A 19823-nucleotide genomic window follows, 5' to 3' on the forward strand; every position below is an offset into this window, starting at 1 on the left:
TAAAAATTCAGTAGTTGCTTTTTTCCCATATTATAAGGGAACAAGAAATTCCCTTGAAGGTAAATGGACCTTTAATATGTTTGAGCAATGTAAAAACTGGATATTGATTTTGTTACAAAAACAGTCCTCTATTTTCAGATTTGAGACAAGGTAGAGTGACTAAGAAGTTGTTCTTCATAAGTATATCTTGGTGTCTATCATCTAGACTTAAGTCTTTTTGTGTAATTGATACAAATGTCCTTTAATCAACCAAGCTATCATTTTAGGTAAAAGGGTTGCCCTGCTCACCCCACCCCCCCCACCCCCCCAAAACTAATTGATTTTCTCTAAGGTTGCTTAGAGTTTATAAAATTAAAAAGAAAAAAAATTTAGTAGATTACTGGGTTCCCAACCATTGATCTCCTGGGATATGAGTTTGGAAGTCAATTCTTGGGCTCTTATTAAAAATATCAGTGGAGAATCTGACCTTTTTCAGTTAGACTTTTGGTGTTGATAAGTGTAAAAGATGATTTTGCCCAAGATATTGGTCAAGATATGTCACATTGTTGATATTCTTGCTTTTAGGATATTTTAAAAATGAGAGCAGTTTGAAATATGGTTGCCTCAGTAAGTTACTTCAGTATTCTGATCTTTCCTATTTTGTAAGTGAGAAAATAAGCAGTTTAAAAACAGAAATTCCAATTTGTTTCATTCTTGTTTTTATTTTATCTCTAAAGCAGAGCACAGAGAAAGATCAAAATTTAAGAGTGAAAGGAATGATTTGGAGAGTACCTATGTGCCTGTGTCTGCACCACCTCCGAACTCTTCTGAACAGTATTCCTCGGGGGCACAGTCTATTCCCAGCACTGTAACTGTGATTGCACCTGCTCACCACTCTGAAAACACAACTGAGAGTTGGTCTAATTACTACAACAATCATAGCTCTTCCAATTCTTTTGGTCGAAATCCACCACCAAAGAGGCGATGCAGGGATTATGATGGTAAAAATCATCACCTTCTCTTATATCATAGCTAAAAACACCAGTTAAGCAAATGTTGCATATGTAGCATAGCTTTTAATTATAGTGTAGGTTTAGTTAAAAGGGTTGAATAGGAAATCTCTTTTAGCAACATGTTGCTTACTTGTTTGATTTAATGGTTTGGCTCTTGTCAAGAGAATATAGAAAGTTGACCCGTTTTAGTTTGTTTTTTGTTCTTACTGTTACTTCAAACACAATAAATGTACCATACAATTGGGTAGACGCTAAGGATTGTAATTTCTTTGTGTAGTGTTTGGTGTGGCAGTTTATTAGATATGCGTAATCCACTTAGAAGTTTGATTTGTTGACTTTGCATTTGATTGATTGCATGGATGAATGAATGTGTATATAGTTATTTTAATTTTTTATAATTGGAAATATTTAAACATTTATAAAAGTAGACAAAATAATGTAATGAACACCAGTGTGTCCATCACCTTGTTTCAACAGTTACGAACTCATGGGTAATCTTGTTTCATCTATACTCCCACCCACTAACCCCATCCTGTATTACTTGAAGCAAATCCCAGACATAACATTTTATCTGTAAATATAGAATGCATATTTTTTACATTTTCATTGCTTTTAAGTAGAGAATAAAGTCAAATCAAAATTCAAGCATTACCTCATTCTCAGTATGGTTTCCCAGCCACAGAGTTCTTCCCAGGACCAGCTTAATGTTACCAGTTTCTTGTGTATCTTTTCAAAGATAATTTATGCATATGCACATAAATGAATACATATGCACATTCTCCTTCACTTTCTTTTTTACATAATTTCTGACATACTCTTCACATTATTCTGCCTAATGCTTTTTTTCACTTAGCAATATTTCCTGGAATTCTTCCTTCATTAATACATAAAGAGCTTCCTCCATTATCTTTAGGCTTCTTGATATTTTATATGTACAAAAACTTTGTTTAACCTATTCCTTATTGATGCATTTTGGGGATGTTTGTAATATTTTGCTATTACAAACAATTGTAGAGTGAATAACCTAGTACATAATGGTCACTTAAATTGTTTTAATCCAGAATTTCAACTTGCTATAGCAAGAATGGTTGTTTTAGAGAATATCATGAGAATAGGTAATTGAAATTAAATCATTTACTTCAAGTCCATTATTTCCCCTCCCCACTTTCTCCAGCCTTTCCTAAATTGATGTTTGCTCAAAGTATCTGAATTTTTATTATGAAAAATTAACAGCAAATGGGGTTAATCTTATAATATCTAGGAGCCTGTTCTTGACTCTGCTATTTGCAGTCTCAAGAAGTCAGAATAACTCATAGTATAGAAAGCAGAGAAACTGCCTGCCCATACCTCAGGAGTATGTGATGATTAGCAGAAGAAGGCTTTAGACTCCTTGGAGGAAAGCAGTTTGTAAAATCAGATAAGTGGATTTGTCAGGGACTTGTTTGTTTTGGGAATTCTAAGTACTAGATTGTAATGAGGTGTTTTTGTTGTTGTTGTTGTTCTTACAGAAAGAGGATTTTGTGTACTTGGTGACCTTTGTCAGTTTGATCATGGAAACGATCCCTTGGTTGTTGATGAAGTTGCTTTGCCAAGCATGATTCCTTTCCCACCTCCTCCTCCTGGGCTTCCTCCTCCACCGCCTCCTGGAATCTTAATGCCGCCAATGCCAGGACCAGGACCAGGTCCTGGACCAGGCCCAGGCCCTGGACCAGGACCAGGACCAGGACCAGGACCAGGTCCTGGCCACAGTATGAGACTTCCTGTTCCCCAAGGACATGGTCAACCCCCACCTTCTGTTGTGCTTCCCATACCAAGTAAGTATATATTAGTTCAATCTTCCTTTCTTTAATGGAGAACTCTATTTAGTAGACTTTCATCTCTGTTAACTTGACCCTTGATTAAAACTGTTTAAAAAATAAATTAATAATAGAATTTGGAGTATATTACTATAATTAAGATGCTATTCTGTCCCTTTTAAGTTGCAGAAAGTGAATATCCCAGTAATTTAATGAAATTTCCCAGTTTTCAAAGAAACTCTTCAAGCATATTGAAATTTTTTTTAACTTTTTATTATGGAACTTTTCACACATACAGAGGTAAAAGAATAATGGCTGTACAACATATACCATCATCCAGCTTCAATAGTTATCAATATTTGGCTGTTCTTATTCTCATCTGTCCTCCCCTACACACACATGCACACACACACACACACACACACACTTTCTTTTGGTTTATTTGTTTTGCTGGACTGAATTCCAGACATCATATTTTACTGCTATGTATGCAGTATGGATCTTTTTATTGATAAGGACTGTTTTTTGTTTTGTTTTTGTTGAATTTTTAAGAACTAATAAACATGCCATTATCACACTCAATGAAATTTAGAGTAAGAAATGTTTAAAAATGGTCATTTTGACAATATTTTTAAAAGTTGCTAATATAGGAGAAACATAAATAAGACTAATTTTTTTAAAATGTAATTGAAAAAATTATGGGGTTAATAGCTTATGTGAGTGCAAAGATATAAGAAAATTACCACTTAAAGACATTTAACATTATTAAAAGATGGCAAGTCATTATCTTTAAAATGATTGCCATTCAATTTATTTAAACAGTAAAATACTTTCTTCCGATTTTCTTTTTTCTTCCTTTTTTCACTTTTAAATAAACTCACAAGAAGTTGCAAAAATAGTAAAGAAATATCCATTGTACTCATTCCCCAGCTTCTTTGTAGTAAAATACTTTATAGAACACATCTTATTGAAGTTGGTAAAAGTTTGGAGAGGTTTAACACATAGGTTTGGACAGTTGAAATACAGTTCTTTTAACTTAGCATTTGGGAACATTTATTATTATTACATAAACAGTAAAATTTTGAATCTCAAGCTGAGATTTTTTCCGCTGGATAAAGACGCGTTTTTATATATATAGAAAATCTAACAATAGAAAATATTATTTCAATGCAGTGGATAAGGAGGGGCCAGTGGGAACGTATCTATTTAAAAGTTAAATCTAGGAACATATGTCCCTCCAACATTTCAATGAAAATTTTCAAACCTTAGTTGAAAGAAATTGTATACTGAACATCCATATGCTTATCACCTAGGTTCTACAATTAACATTTTACTTTATTTGCATCATCACATGTCTTTCCACCTCTCCATTTTTATTTTTGATGCATTTCACTGCAAGTTATAGGTATCAGTACACTGCAGCATGCTTATCATTAACTTAAGAGTTCTGCAGAACATTACTATCTTCCCAGAAAAATTCCCTCAACCCCTTCCCAGCCATTTTCCACCTCCACACACCTAGAGGCAAGCAGTTCTGATTTTTTTCAGCCTAGGTTAGTTTTGCCTATTGTAGAAGAATGCTATTTTAATTAATTATGCAACTCTCAATGCTTAAGCTTGCATGTATCAAATTCCTTAAATCTATTCAAAGCCAAAGTAGGTGTATGTTAAGTATGAATGTCCGTATTAGTACTAGTATAGTGAATATTTTTATTAGTCATGAACCTTAGTTATGAACCATTTCATTTCATTTTTTGTTGCCTATAGGACCACCCATAACACAGTCAAGCCTAATAAACAACCGTGACCAGACTGGGACAAGTGCAGTGCCCAGTCTTGCACCAGTGGGAGCAAGACTACCTCCTCCTTTACCCCAGAACCTCCTTTATACAGTATCAGAACGTAAGTAAATGTTGTTTAACTTAAAGTTGCTAGGAGATAGATAAGCAATTATATATAGAAAGTTTTCTCATATCAGTGTTTACATTTTTAAAGAATGTAATTTCTTTTTATGGAGTGTGTCACTATAAACATTATAATTGTATTCAGGAGGCAGTTTATTATATGGTTAAGCTGTATAGCTGTATTTTAATTTTCTTTGGGAATGGGAGAGAAGGGCAGTATCTTCTGTTTTAGAGAAGTCTCCTCTGCTGTGAAGTAGCCTCTTAGTCTCTTTTAAAGGAAATTCATTCTGAAGCTTCTGTTAACAAGTTGTTTCTCTGATTGAACTTCACTTCCTCTGATTGAAGTTCACTTCCAAAACATAAGGTTTCATTTCTGATGGGTTTACGAAAAGGTCAGATGAAGTATATATAATAATCATTTATTTAACTTGCATGCTGAAGTGAAGATAGATAGCATCATTTAAAACTAATAGCTAGTGTTTAGGCTGTTTGTAAAATTCATGTTTAAGGTATTGTTTTGTTTTTTGTTAATGCTTAACTGTTAACTATGGTTCTCTTGAATCCTAATTCTCTTTTATTTCTTACTGGTTTTTGTTTGTGTTTGTTTGGTTTATAATGGCTTTAAAAAAAATTTCTTTCTCCAAAAACTAAGACGGTAGTTGGCTAGTTAAGAATTTCAGGTCATATGAGGTTTTCTTTAAAGTGGCAGATAATTTTATGGTTATGTTCATCTTCTTTGTAACTGTGTTTATCATAAACAAAGTTTATTTTGCCTCCTAAACATTTCTTCGTCTCTGTCATCTCAGGAAGAGACAGTTCAGCAAAGTAGTTAAGCCCAGACTGCCCAGGTTCAAATCCTAGTTCCATCTCTTACTATCTATGTGACCTTGGGGAAGTTATTTAACCTCCTATATCTCAAGTTCCCTTTCTGTAAAATGGAGATAATGTTACCCACCTTATTTGAGTTGTTTTGAGCAATAAATGAATTAATACATATAAAGCATCTTGAACAGTGCCTAGCATCTAATTAGCTATAAATAAAGGTTAGTTATTATATTATTGTAGTTATTGTCGTCTCAAATTTCACCTCTCTAAAATCAAACCTATTATCTTTTCCTTAAGTCTGTACCTTCCATCACCCCTATCTTTGTTAGTGGCAGTAATACCCACTTTATCCCCTAGAATTGTGATCACCTAGAATTGAAGACTTGACATCACTGATTCATTGCTTTGCTTTTTCATATCTAGTCAGAAATCCTTTCTTTTTTCCTTTGAAGTGTACCTTTCTATTCCTAATATGGCTTCTGTCCTTGTCCACACCTGAATCACATCACATTTATATTATTGGTACAGTCTTTTTGACTCCATTATGTATCACCACCAAAATCATACCACATAAAGCTGCTAAGCTAATTTTGCTGAGAAAACCAACCATGACAGTTCCTCATGAGAGCTCTTTGCTGGCTGCTATTTCTTCCTTAAACATATGTGAACCGCTCTCTGTAGCTTTTCCACCTTGATCATCTCATGTTGTTGTTCCCCAACATGCATTTTCTCTGGTCAGGCCAGTCATAACTCTTTGTGCCCTGTCATGACTCAGCTTTCTTTTGCCATTTTCACTCCCATTTACATGTTCTCTTCTATTCTTTCTTATGCTTTTAAGCTCAAATCTTTTTTTTTTTTCCAGTTCAGTTTTATTGAGATATATTCACATGCCCTATGGTCACCCACAGTGTACCATCAGTTGTTCACAGTACCATCATATAGTTGTACATCCATCACCAAAATCAATTTTTGAACATTTTCATTACTCCAAAGAAAAATAAAAGTAAGAATAAAAATACAAGTAAAGAAGAACACCCAAACATTCCATCCCCATATTATTCATTTAATTTTTGTTCCCATTTTGCTACTCATCTATCCATACACTGAGTAGATGGAGTGTGAGCCACAGGGTTTTCACAATCACACAGTCACATAGTGTAAGCTACATAGTTATACAGTCATCTTCAAGAATCAAGGCTATAGGGTTGCAGTTCAACAGTTCAGATATTTCCTTCCAGCTATTCCAATACACTAAAAACTAAAAAGGGATATCTATATAATGCGTAAGAATACCCTCCAGAATGACCTCTCGACTCCATTTGAAATCTCTCAGTCACTGAAAACTTTATTTTGTTTCATTTCTCCTCTCCCTTTTGGTCCAGAAGGCTTTTTTAATCCCACAATGCCAGGTCCAAGCTCATCCCCGGGAGTCATGTCTCACGTTGCCAGGGAGAATTACACCCCCTGGGAGTCATGTTCTACATGGGGAGGAGCAAGGCCCAAATCTTTTAAGAACTTGGGTAACATTATTGTTTAGTTCTAAATTATGTATTAAATAATTAACATATAATTGTGGATAAGCCTACTCTTTGATTATTTTTTTCATGTATGTAAATTCCATATTCCACTGGACTTCTTCAGAACAGGAACCACATCTGTTAAGTACTTGTTCTTGTTTCATACTTAGTCTCTCACAGTTATCTGATTTCTACAGTGTTTTTACATAGTGCATGTTTGTTCCATTGCTGCTCTCATTTTTTAATTATGGGAAATTTCAAATGTATTTAAAAATAAAGAAAATAGCATAATGAACTCCCATGTGCCCATCAACCAGCTTCAACAATTAACTTATGGCCAATCCTGTTTCATCTATTCTACAACTGAATCTGCTCTTAGCATTATTTCTAAATGTCTTTTGGGCTTATAAATATGAAAAACTGGATAGTTTATCTCAGATTCTGTTGCTGGGGGTATATTTTTATATTGTTAAATGTAGCATTGTGACTATAAAAATTCCATTTCTAAAAATTTTTGAAAAATCTGGCAATTGTCATTTATTTTTATATTGCTAAATTTAGCATTGTGACTATAAAAATTCCGTTTTGATTTTAATTTCAAAAATCTTGAAAGTTACCATTTATTTCATAATAATCATTAAGTCAGCAAATATTTGTTGTGTGCTTACTGTGTACCAGGCATTGTACTACATAGACATTGGGGAGCCGAGATGAATAAGATACCTGAACTCAAATTGCTTAGGGTCCATTTTTCTATTATTTTTAAAAGGAAGAATATTTGATGATATGTTAATGAAGGCCTTTTAGAACAGAGATTCCAAACTTTTGTTTTTCACAAGCTAGTAACTTTTCTAAAAAATTTTTGGGTGGGACTAATACAGTTATAAATTTTTATTTTGTCAACTTAAGGATTGTATATGAAAATATCTAATATTTCAGTTATAAAAAGACCCTTTATACCAAAAAAGATAATCTTAAAGTAAAGGACAATCCTTTTATATTTGTTTTTTTTTTTTTTTTTCAGAGATTGCTTCTTTATTAGTCAGAACTTTTTTTCTGCCCCCCCCCTTGGATTTTTTTTCCTTCATTTTATTGAGATATATTTACATACCACACAGTCATACAAAACAAATCGTACATTCGATTGTTCACAGTACCATTACATAGTTGTACATTCATCACCTAAATCAATCCCTGACACCTTCATTAGCACACACACAAAAATAACAAGAATAATAATTTTTTTTTACTAGAGGTATTAGTTTATTAATTGGAAGAAAACAAGTTTGAAGAATCAAGATACTTTATATGAAACATTTAAGCTATTAGTGTTTATGTGAGTATTAATATTCTCACATATTAATCTGGTGCATTCCTGCTGATCAAAATTAAAAATCACAGATTGCTAATTACATACCATGATCATAAAAATACCCTTTAATTATCTATGAAGACTTCAATATACCACATTTAATGATTGATAAACCATCTAGATTGAAGATCAGTAAGGAAATAGAAAACTTGAAAAATACTATAAACCAACAGTCCTGACAGACATATGTAAAACACTTCACTCCCAAACAACAGAATACATATTATTCTCAGGTGCACCTGAATCATTCTCTAGGACAGACCACGTGTTTTGTCACAAAACAAGTCTCAATCAATTTAAAAATATTGAATTCATACAAAATATCTTCTCCAACCACAAAAGAATGAAGCTAGAAATCAGTAACGGGGAGAACCTGAAAATTCACAAATATGTAGAAACTAAACAAAGCACTTTTAAACAACCAATTGGTCGAAGAAGAAATCAGGAGGGAAATTAGGAAATATCTTGAGATAAATGAAAACAAAGACACAACATATCAAAACTTATGGGAAGCAGCAAAGGCAGTGCTCAGAGGGAAATTCATAGCTCTAAATGTTTACATTAAAAAAAGAAAGATTGCAAATTGGTAACTAAATCTCACAGTTGGAGGACCTAGGAAAAGAAGATCAAACTAAAGTTTGATCCAAAGTAAGCAGGAGCCAAGAAATAACAAAGATTAGAGTAGAGATATATGAAATAGAGAATAGAAAAACAATAGAGAAAATCAACAAAACCAACAGCTGGTTCTTTGAAAAGATTAAAAAAAAAAAAAAAAAAAATTGACTGCCAAAGGAAGAAAGAGAGAAGACACAGATACCAAAAATCAGAAATGAAGGCAGGTTGGGGGGTTGGGCATTACTACTGATCTTACATAAATAAAAGGGATTACCAGAGGATGATACTATGAACAGTTGTTTACCAGCAATTTAGATAACCTAGATGAAATGGGAAAATTTCTGGAAACACACAAACTACCTAAACTGATTTAAGAAGAAACAGCAGATCTCAGTATACTAATATCAAATGAAGAGATTGAATCAATAATCAAAACCTCCCAATGAAGAAAGGCCTTGGACCAAATTGTTTCACTGGTGAATATTACCAAACATTCAAAGAATTAATACCAGTGCTGCTCAAAGTCTTCCATAAATTGAAGAAGAGGAAACACTTCCTAACTCATTCTATGAGGCCAGTATCACCCTTATACTAAAGCCAGATAAAGATATCAAAAGAAAAGAAAATGACAGACTAATAACCCTTATGAAGATAGGTGCAAATATCCTCAACAAAATATTAGGAAACTGAATCCAACTGTGTATTAAAAGGGTTATATACCATGACTGTCTTAGTCTGCCAGAGCTTCTTTTTGTTGTTGTTGTTGTTCTAATCTTCATTTTATTGAGATATATTCACAGACCACACAGTCTTACAAAACAAATCGTACATTCGATTGTTCACAGTACCATTGCATAGTTGTACATTCATCACCTAAATCAATCCCTGACACCTTCATTAGCACACACACAAAAATAACAAGAATAATAATTAAAGTGAAAAAGAGTAATTGAAGTAAAAAAGAACGCTGGGTACCTTTGTCTGTTTGTTTGTTTGTTTCCTTCCCCTATTTTTCTACTCATCCATCCATAAACTAGACAAAGTGGAGTGTGGTCCTTATGGCTTTCCCAATCCCATTGTCACCCCTCATAAACTACATTTTTATACAATTGTCTTCGAGATTCATGGGTTCTGGGTTGTAGTTTGATAGTTTCAGGTATCCACCACCAGTTACCCCAATTCTTTAGAACCTAAAAAGGGTTGTCTAAATTGTGCGTAAGAGTGCCCACCAGAGTGACCTCTCAGCTCCTTTTGGAATCTCTCTGCCACTGAAGCTTATTTCATTTCCTTTCACATCCCCCTTGTGGTCAAGAAGATGTTCTCCGTCCCACGATGCCAGGTCTACTATATTTGGTTTTATAATATACTCATTACATTGTTTTTTTTCCATTTTGCCTCAGACCAATAAAAAGATGATAACTTCATAACGGTGTTTGGGAATTCCTGCTTTAGAAGGTAGTCTTATGGTTACAAAGAGTCTTATGGTTACAAAAAGATTTAATTTGTCAGTAGCTGAATATTTTGAAAGTTTTAGTATCTGACAATTCAAAATGCATTCTGTGCAGCCTAATTTGTGATTTTCTTCCTTTCTTAAAAATCTAAAATTTGATATTGAAATTTCTATTTGAAAACCTATGAGAGAGTTCCTGATAATCAAAACATTAAAAAAAATTTTTTTGGTGTAGTATACTCTGTCACTTATAATTTTTTCATGTCTTTCTGTTCAGTTGATTATAAAAGAATGTTTTTTCTAAATTATTGCCTTTGAGACAGATACAGATCAGTCGAATCCTTCAAATTATTCTCGTTTACTTTTCTAAATACCATAATTGATAATTTCCCAAAAAAATTGGAGTTGCTTCAGTTCAAATGAAGTAGGAAACTGTATGTTTAAAGATGTTTTGTAACCTATTAGAGAACATGAGCTATCCTAAAAATTTAACAATTTGGGAAAGTCTAAGTTAAGGATATTTTATTTGTGTTAAAATTATTATTAAAATTCACAGCTTGGAAAATGCTTATAAGTGAAAAAAAAAAAAAAAAAACCCAGCATATCAAATGTTATTTAGTTTGTAACTATATGTGAATGGATTTCAAACATAGGAAAATGAAATCTAGATTTTTTTTGGAGCGAGAGTCTGCTCAGGGCTACTGGGAATATACAGTTGAATAAGAAATGATTCTTCTAAGAAGCTAAAAAATCTAATAGTGGGAAAGAAATATATATATTTTTTAAATCACAGTGCATTTTGCTATAATTAAATGATCAGAGTGACACAGAAACAGGTGACAAAAGAACTAATTCTGCCAAAAATAAACCTTCCTTTAGTTGTAATTATTATTTGTTTTGAAAGAGGACAATTGAATTTTAAAAGAAGAAAAGGAATTATTATCCCCATTGTAAAATTGGGTAGGATATATGTGGCTCCTGATCATGCAATTTAAGAGTTAATATCAAATGTTTCCAGTTTAGAAAAAAACTCTTTCAAATTGTTGTTTTGTTGAGTTAAAATGTCACAATCCTATGAAAATGACTTAAATAATGAATTGTGATTGGACTTTTAGGGAAAGAGAGTACTGTCATATACCTTTTAAAAATCAACTTTTTCCTCTGAGCATTTTACCCAAATGTTAAGCCACCAGTTCAGTGTATGTTTTTTTTTTTATTTTTATAAGACCATTTATTAGTATAAAATGTTGAGGTAAAATATCCTCTCCTTTCTGCTTTAAGATTGATCTGTTTCTTCTGCTTATTTGAAGAAGAAATAGTGAAAATATTTGGTAACTGCTAAGCTTACTGTACTGGATGTGTAAATAGTAAGAGTAGTATTTAATATCCTGGGATCCTGGACAGAGAGAGATTCTTAAATTGAAGGCATTTGTCAGTCTTCAGAGGAATTCACATAAATAATCTTTATCTTTCAGGAAATACTTTTCTTATTATCAATTATGTAATATTATTAAAACACGATATTCCTAAACTTGAGATTTCCTCATTTAATTCTGTGGATGCATAACATTTCTCTGTGCAGAATAATGGATTTTGATGTCTAGAAAAGTGAATCAGTCTCCAATAGAGTGCTTGTATAACATCTAGAATTTTTTTCCCCTCACATTTTTACCTTGGTTTGTGTTGCGTTAGATGTCATATTGCCTATTTGAATATAAAAGATATGCATCCAGATGATTGGGTACTTTTAATAAATAAGCTTTCATCCCTTCTTTCAGCAACTCTATTAGTTCCTACTCTGCTCCTATGCACCAATATTTAGAAGATGTAAATTTTTAAATTATTATTTTTAGATTTGAGTTTTTAGTTTAAAACCTATCTTAATTATTTTTTTCTTTTTTCTATGAATATTCCTAAAGACAAAATCAGGAAAATTACACAAAGTAGCTAAAATTTTAGTTTGAATAAAGACTTTCTTCAACTAACCAGAGTTTGTGATATATAATATTAAGAATGTAAAAATGTCACTATCAGGCATGTAATATATTATGTACAACTTAAGATGAGAACATGATTAATTGGGATGTTTGTAGTTTGGTATTATCTAGTTGTTCCCTACCGAAACTAATTTGAATGAATATAACTTCTTACTGGCTCATATCCACTAATATTATAACCTGTTTCCAATTTATATAAAAACTTAATACAGGAAATTTCAAATATACACAAAAGGGGAGAGAATAATATAGTGACTCTCCATATACCAATTTTCCAGCTTCAACAATTTTCAACATACGGAGTCTTGCTGTATCTATAACCCACTACTGACTTGCTTATTTTAGAGCAAGTCCCAAACATAGCATTTCATCTGGAAAAACTTTGGTACTTATCTCTGAAAAATAAGAATTAAACCCACACATAATCACAATACTGTTATCACCACCACCCCCAAATTAACAGTTCCTTATTAATGTAAAATAGTAAGTCAGTGTTTATATCTCCCAATTTTATCATAAATGTTCTTTTACAACTGGATACATTTTGAAGCTGGTTATTTGAAGCTGGATTTAAACAACATTACACATTACATTTAGTTAAATTAATAATAGGTTTCCTAAATCTTTAAATCCATAACAATTTTCCCTATTAATTTCTATGCTATTATTTGTTAAATGAACAGATCATCTGTCCTAAAGAATTCTCTCACATTCTGGATCTGGCTTATATCCCCATGGTGTCATTTAATGTGTTCCTCTATCTCCTGTAAATTGGAAGTTAGAGTGAGAGAGTTATCAGATTTGTGTTTGATTTTTTTTTTTTTTTTTTTTTTAACCACTTTTTGATCAGGAGTATTTTATAGGTAGGGTTAATATGTATTTCCTACTGTAGTATACCATCGTGCACATAATGTCGAGTTATCTCCTTTCTGTGTTATAAATACTGATCAGTGTGTACAGGTGTTTTCATCCTGATCCATCCATTTTAAAGTTGCTCGTGGTTTCAGTGTCTATCTGTGATAATTGCCTTGATCTGTTATTTTAGTAGGGTCTGTAAAATTGTGATATTCTAATTTTGAATTTCTTCTGCATTTATTGACTGAAATTCTGTAATGAAAAACTTGGCAACATCAACCATTTGGCTAACCTAAAATGCAGTTTCAGTATCATTGTGAGCTCATAAGATTTTTTTTTAAATTCAGTTTTATTGAGATATATTCACATATCATACAGTCATCTGTGGTGTACAATCAGCTTTTCATAGTACCATTATATAGTTGTGCATTCATCACCCCAATCTAGTTTTTGAACATTTTCCTTACACCAGAAAAAGTAAAAGTAAGAATAAAAGATAAAAGTAAAAAAGAACACCCAAATCATCCCCCCCCATTCTATTTTTCATTTGTTTTTTGTCCCCATTTTTCTACCCATCCATCCATACACTGGATAAAGGGAGTGCAATCCACAAGGCTTTCACAGTCACACTGTCACCTCTTGTAAGCTACATTGTTATACAGTCATCTTCAAGAGTCAAGGCTACCGGATTGGAGTTTGATAGTTTCAGGTATTTACTTCTAGCTATTCCAATGCATTAAAACCTAAAAAGGATTATCTATATAGTGCGTAAGGATGCCCAACAGTTACCTCTCGACTCCATTTGAAATCTCTCAGCCACTGAAACTTTATTTTGTTTCATTTTGCATCCCCCTTTTTGGTCAAGAAATTGTTCTCAATCTAGCTCATAAATTTTTAACATATTAGATATGTTTTCTTGCCCATTACAGTCCCTTTTTTTAAAAAAAAAAAGTTTTATTCACACACCATACAATTCATCCTAAGTGTACAATCAATGTCTCTTGGTATAATCACATAGTTATGCATTCACCACTACGGTCAATATGAGAACGTTCTCATTTCTTCCAAAGAAAAAAATCCCATACCCATTGTAAAATTGATGGAAGAATATTGCAATGTTACTATTAACTATAGACCTTAGTTTGCATTAAATTGTATTTTTTCCATATAACACCCTGTTATTAACACCATGAAATAGTGACATACATTTGTTCTCTTTCATGTAAAAACTTTCTTGTATTTGTACAATTAACCACCATTATTGTTCACTCTGGGTTTCGCTGAGTTATATGGTCCCAGTTTTTATCATCTAGTTTTCCTTCTGGTGGCATACATTTCACTAGCCTTCCTCTTTCAACCATATGCACACTCCACTTTATTCATTATACTTAAAATATTGTGCTACCATCACACAGTATTGTGCTTTCTATTTCTGAACCTTTACAGTCAATCTTGTTAAACATTCCTGTTATAGTCCTTTTTGATGTTCACCTTTTCTTATCTTTGACCAGGGAGAGCCTCTTTGTGTTGACTGTTTAAGGTTTTTGGATTTTTTTTTGTCTTTTTTGTTTTTTTCACATGATGCTAGAGACTTTGATAGCTGTTTTGCTTCTGGAAAAACAATGTACCAAGGTATAGCAGGCCCATCTTAAGACATTTTCTGCCCAGATCTAGAGTCAGCCATTTGCCTAAGGAATCCTGGTTTCTTTTAGTGATAGTATTTAGAGACCTCAGTAGGCATTAAGAAAATCATGCTTCATTTAAATAAACAGCCATCTTCTGAAGTGTTTGAATGCGTATTCTTTGTTGTTCATTTTAAAAATAGATTTTGTGCAAAGTGGCCTTTAGTATCTAATTTACTTTGAGATATTAACTAGATATTCTTGATTTGTTGAGTGCTATATCATAAATTTAAGTCAGTCATATGGACTGAGATTTTTCTCTTTAGCACAATATTTCATTCTGCTGATAGGTCACTTTTAACAAGGGAATTCTCTCCAATAGGTCATCCTTACAACTGTTTTCAGTTCATTGAGGATATGCCAAAATTGTTTTTGCAGTGTAATGATTGCTTCTTTTTTTGTTTGCTTTTTGATTGCTTTTTTCATGTAAATTTTGGAAAGGGTTGGTGCCACGTGCAGTTACGCGGTCATCTATAAAATATGATGTCACCTTCCCCTCTGCTCCATCTATAGGAAGAGAAGTGTAGTAATATTTAGCACATTTATTTCTCCTCAACATTTATGTTGAAATCAAATGTTGCTTTGTAGCCTGTCCTGTTAAGCTATATTAAAAATATTCAGGAATTTTACAACTTTTAGGACATTCCCTTAGATGTAAAAAAATATTTTTTCTTGTGTCAGTAGGGAGTGTCTGATTTTAGATGTAAAGCACTGACAAAATCTTAAATATGTGTTATGTGGGGTTGTTAGTACAGAAGATACTGTTAAATAGCCAAAGGGAGGTTTTGCTTCTTGACATGTTGTCTTTTTCTTAACCTTATTCTATGAAATTTGGCTTCCTTGTGCCTGGCATTCTTACAACAATTCACATAAACCCCAAAAATGCTTTCTTTCAAAAAGTGGTTCTTAATATCTAAAGTAATTTTGTATGTACAGTGGATAATGTTATATAGGTTTTTGTCATTTTTTCTTTGCTAATCACAGCAATCAGGAAGTATACATCTGTATTATCCATCTGCTAAATAGGACAAAATTTTCAGCAACTTATTTAGTTACCTTTTTTTTTCCTTTTCAACATCTTCTCTGTGAGATCTGCTTGTCTTTATTTTTGTTTTTAATTCCTTTATTATTTATTCCCAAGTATATTTTGTGCAAACCTGAAATTGTGTGTTGGGGGTTGTTTTTTTACTCTAATGGATGCAACAGCCTTCATATGGCTGCATGTCTTGTTGTATACAAAATTTTCATGAATAAGGGCTCAGGGCTCCTTTGCCTAATAACTTGATGCAGGTGATTGTTCAGCTTTGGATAAAATTATTACATGATTATTCCATTTAAGATTGTAAAAGACGGAGATTACACAATCATACTACCCAATTCTTTTTCTTTATACCATGATGCATCTTAACTAGTTGAATGTCTGTTGTTTCTTGAGTTAGAAAGAATCTCAGTAACATATCCATCTTCTGTTCTTTGGTGTAGTTTCTCTGTCCTCGGCTCTTAATCTCGGAAAGCACTTCATTACCTAAAAGAAGCTTGTGACTCTTGATCCCAGCTGCCCTCCCATTCTTTCCTCTCTAGGACAGCCCATGTATTCTCGTGAACATGGTGCTGCTGCATCTGAGCGACTTCAGTTGGGGACACCGCCTCCTCTGTTGGCAGCTCGTTTGGTGCCACCTCGCAACCTCATGGGATCTTCCATTGGGTACCATACCTCAGTCTCCAGCCCCACCCCTTTGGTCCCAGGTAAGCTTTGCTACAGATGACCATCCATCCACCTTGCTGATCTTTTGTACCTTAAGCTGGCCAGCCTAAGAGGTGACCTAGCATCCTGATCTGCTGTCACAAATTCCCATTAAAGCTCTTATGTAGTTTTATTTTCTGTTCCTGTGCTTTGATTTGTCCCTAATGGCTCTATGTTATTAGGCCTCCTGTGTCTGTCATTTCTGGTGTCCTCTGTATTTACTTTTAGTACCTCGGCAACAAAAGCTGTGTTACTTCTGAGCTAGTTTCTGCTGTTAGATAAGAATCTAATATCTACTCAAATACTTGTTTTCCAATCTGTTGTATATTACAAGAAAAATTAGGTTAATCTTTCTTTAAAATGAAACAAAAACATCTGGTTTCTTGCTGATAATGGATGAACATGTCTTTTTTTCCATGTACCCTTTGTTGTGTAGTTGTATATAATGGAATGATTCTTGAAAACTCTTCCGTCTTTTTATCGTGTGATTTTGAGGATTTATGGAGTGCTTTGTGGATATCTCATGCATTTAGATCTCAGTTCATCATAATTAACTAAAGGATTAGGTTTCTTGCATATTCCTATAATCCTATATTCCCAGGAATTGTAGGAAAAGGTCATTTAATTATGTAACTTCTTTCAAAACTTTCTGTGGCCTTAACTATAGGAGATTTTATGTCAGGAGTACTGAGTAGTAACTGAAAATTTTTTATCATAATTTGCAGATCTTGTACTCTAAATCATAAAACTGATTGACCAATAAGAATTGAATATACTTTATCTTGTGGTTGAAACTTAATATGAACAACATACAACATTTTTCCATTAAAAAAATAAAAGAGGTACAGTGGCTTCTAAATCACAACTCTGAAAATCAGTGTCTTTTGTCAGTCTTAACCTTTCTTTCATTTTATGTTAGGATGAAGAAGATATATACCATTTAGAGACTAATACTTTCAGAATTTTTTTTATCCTAAAGAAATAGTAACAGCATTAGAATTTTAAAAATTAAATTTTGACTTTTAGGGAAGACACATGAAACTTGTGATAAAAGTAGCATTGAGGAGAAGGGTGATGGTAAGATTATTGTATTTATAGATGTAAAATTTATTTTTTTGGCTCTTCCATTTGAAATATCTTTTATGTATGACACCAGCTGTTATCACTCCAGTGTGAATTTCAGATGACCAAATGAATAGATTGATTTTTTTCCTAGTTAAAAAAGTAAGGTACCTAGGAATTGGTGGGACATGATAGATAACATGAAACTCAATAATCCTTCATATATAGTGTCATGTACATGAAAAAAAAAAGTCTTTAAAACATGTGCATTGTAATTTGGATTAGTTTATTAATATATAAGATAAAAATGACTAGGTGAGTGAATCTGGAAATTTATCACCATATAAAAATGGATTTATATGACAGTCTTTTGCCACAGGAACATTTTTTTCTTTTGCTTCCAAAAAATGTATCTATCTGCTGTAACTAAGAGAAACATACATGGGTTGATTTAATTATATCTCTTGAAGAAAACTTTTTTAGAAATTTTTTATTTTATAGTAATGTGAGATGGTTTAACCTGTCTCTGATTTGCTGTTTGTTTTTGTTTGTTTTGTTTTCCCTCAGATACATATGAACCAGATGGTTATAACCCAGAAGCTCCAAGTATTACCAGTTCTGGTAGGTCTCAGTACAGACAGTTCTTTTCAAGAACACAGACACAACGCCCAAACCTGATTGGCCTAACATCTGGAGATATGGATGCAAATCCAAGAGGTGAGAATGCCTTGAAATTTTTCTGAGACTAAGTGTTATGTAGTAACTGGATATGGTTATTGCATTTGCTTTTCTGACCACACTTGAAGAAATCGAAGTCTAAAAATATTTACACACTATCTTTTTTGAAGGATGCGGTATGTAATGATCTCAAATGCTTTTGGATAACTTTTATCTAAATTTTATTATAAAGCTATAATTAGACTATATTTATTTTTTCAGTATAAATAATAGTATTGTTACTTAATTGCTTGTTTTGGTAGGACTTTAGACTGTTTTTGCTAAGTAGTAGGCACTGTGCCAGATATTGAGTATAAAAAAATGGAAAGACATGGTCCCTTCTGTTCAGAGAACAAATCATTTAAGACCTTTAAGTGATCATAACTATATTTCACACTAATAACATTGAGAACCTAAAAAATTGCAATAAAAGTATCATTTGATCATTCTTAGCACCTATGAGTACAACTATATTTTAAAACCTTTACAAAGTATAAGAACAAATCTTAAAAATAAAGCAAAACCAATATTTAATGCAAGCTTTTGCATTTAATACGGATTGATGTCCATCCCTATCCACACACTTCCCACCCCCTAAAAAAGTGATTCTAGTTTCTAACTTATTATTATAATTGGATTTTGAGTGCCTGGCCATGGGCCATCCTAACCATATTTTCATGATTTAATCGTGTGGTAAACATTTTCTTATTCTTACCTTCTTTCCTATCCTGATTTTGTTAACTCTCCTTTACTGCCATTAATTCCACTATTGCTATTACAAGCTAACAGTTTTTGTATCAGGATTACACCAAATACTTTTATTGTAGTATTATCTGTTATACTGCTTACAGCATGAAAGAAGTACTGTTTACAGATGAAGACACTGAGGCTTAGTGAGGTTAAAGAATTTGCCCCAGGTCACACAGCTAATAAGTGGCAGAACTGGAATTTGAATCTAGGTCTATCTGATTCCGAAGAACATGCTCTTACCATCTATGCTGTAATGCATATGTTGTTACCAAATTACCTGAGATTAGCAGGAAGGTCATTTTCTCAGCACTTTTAAGTCTTCCTTTGTTACTAGCCATCTGTCTATTCAGATTATACACTGTAATCCATACATAATTTTTCTCAGTGTAGAAAGCAAATGGCTTGCTCTATGCATTATGGGCATATCATTTAGTCTCTAGCTGTAGTTCCTTCCCTCTTTATAAAGGCACTTCAACTGTGAAAAACATTAGACATGTCAGGTGGTAATGATAACTATTTTAGGGACGAGCAAATAGCATCTCAAA

At 32.9% G+C, this 19823-nt stretch overlaps 1 protein-coding gene across 4 annotated transcripts in view; it reads left to right on the plus strand.

Moving 5' to 3' along the window:
* Positions 1–19823, plus strand: part of RBM27 (RNA binding motif protein 27) — an 84286-nt gene that overhangs the window by 21632 nt on the left and 42831 nt on the right. The window contains exons 6-10 of one of the 4 annotated variants that reach the window (XM_037801329.1): positions 720–980; positions 2501–2806; positions 4556–4690; positions 16587–16751; positions 18379–18528. In XM_037801329.1, the coding sequence (XP_037657257.1) occupies positions 720–980; positions 2501–2806; positions 4556–4690; positions 16587–16751; positions 18379–18528 (1017 nt within the window). Of the gene's footprint in view, positions 1–716; positions 981–2500; positions 2807–4555; positions 4691–16586; positions 16752–18378; positions 18529–19823 lie in introns of all 4 variants that reach the window. The other 3 variants (XM_037801328.1, XM_037801330.1, XM_037801331.1) reach the window with 3 other exon arrangements.

The sequence above is a fragment of the Choloepus didactylus genome, chromosome 13, assembly GCF_015220235.1.
Source record: "Choloepus didactylus isolate mChoDid1 chromosome 13, mChoDid1.pri, whole genome shotgun sequence".
Lineage (NCBI taxonomy): Eukaryota > Metazoa > Chordata > Mammalia > Pilosa > Megalonychidae > Choloepus > Choloepus didactylus.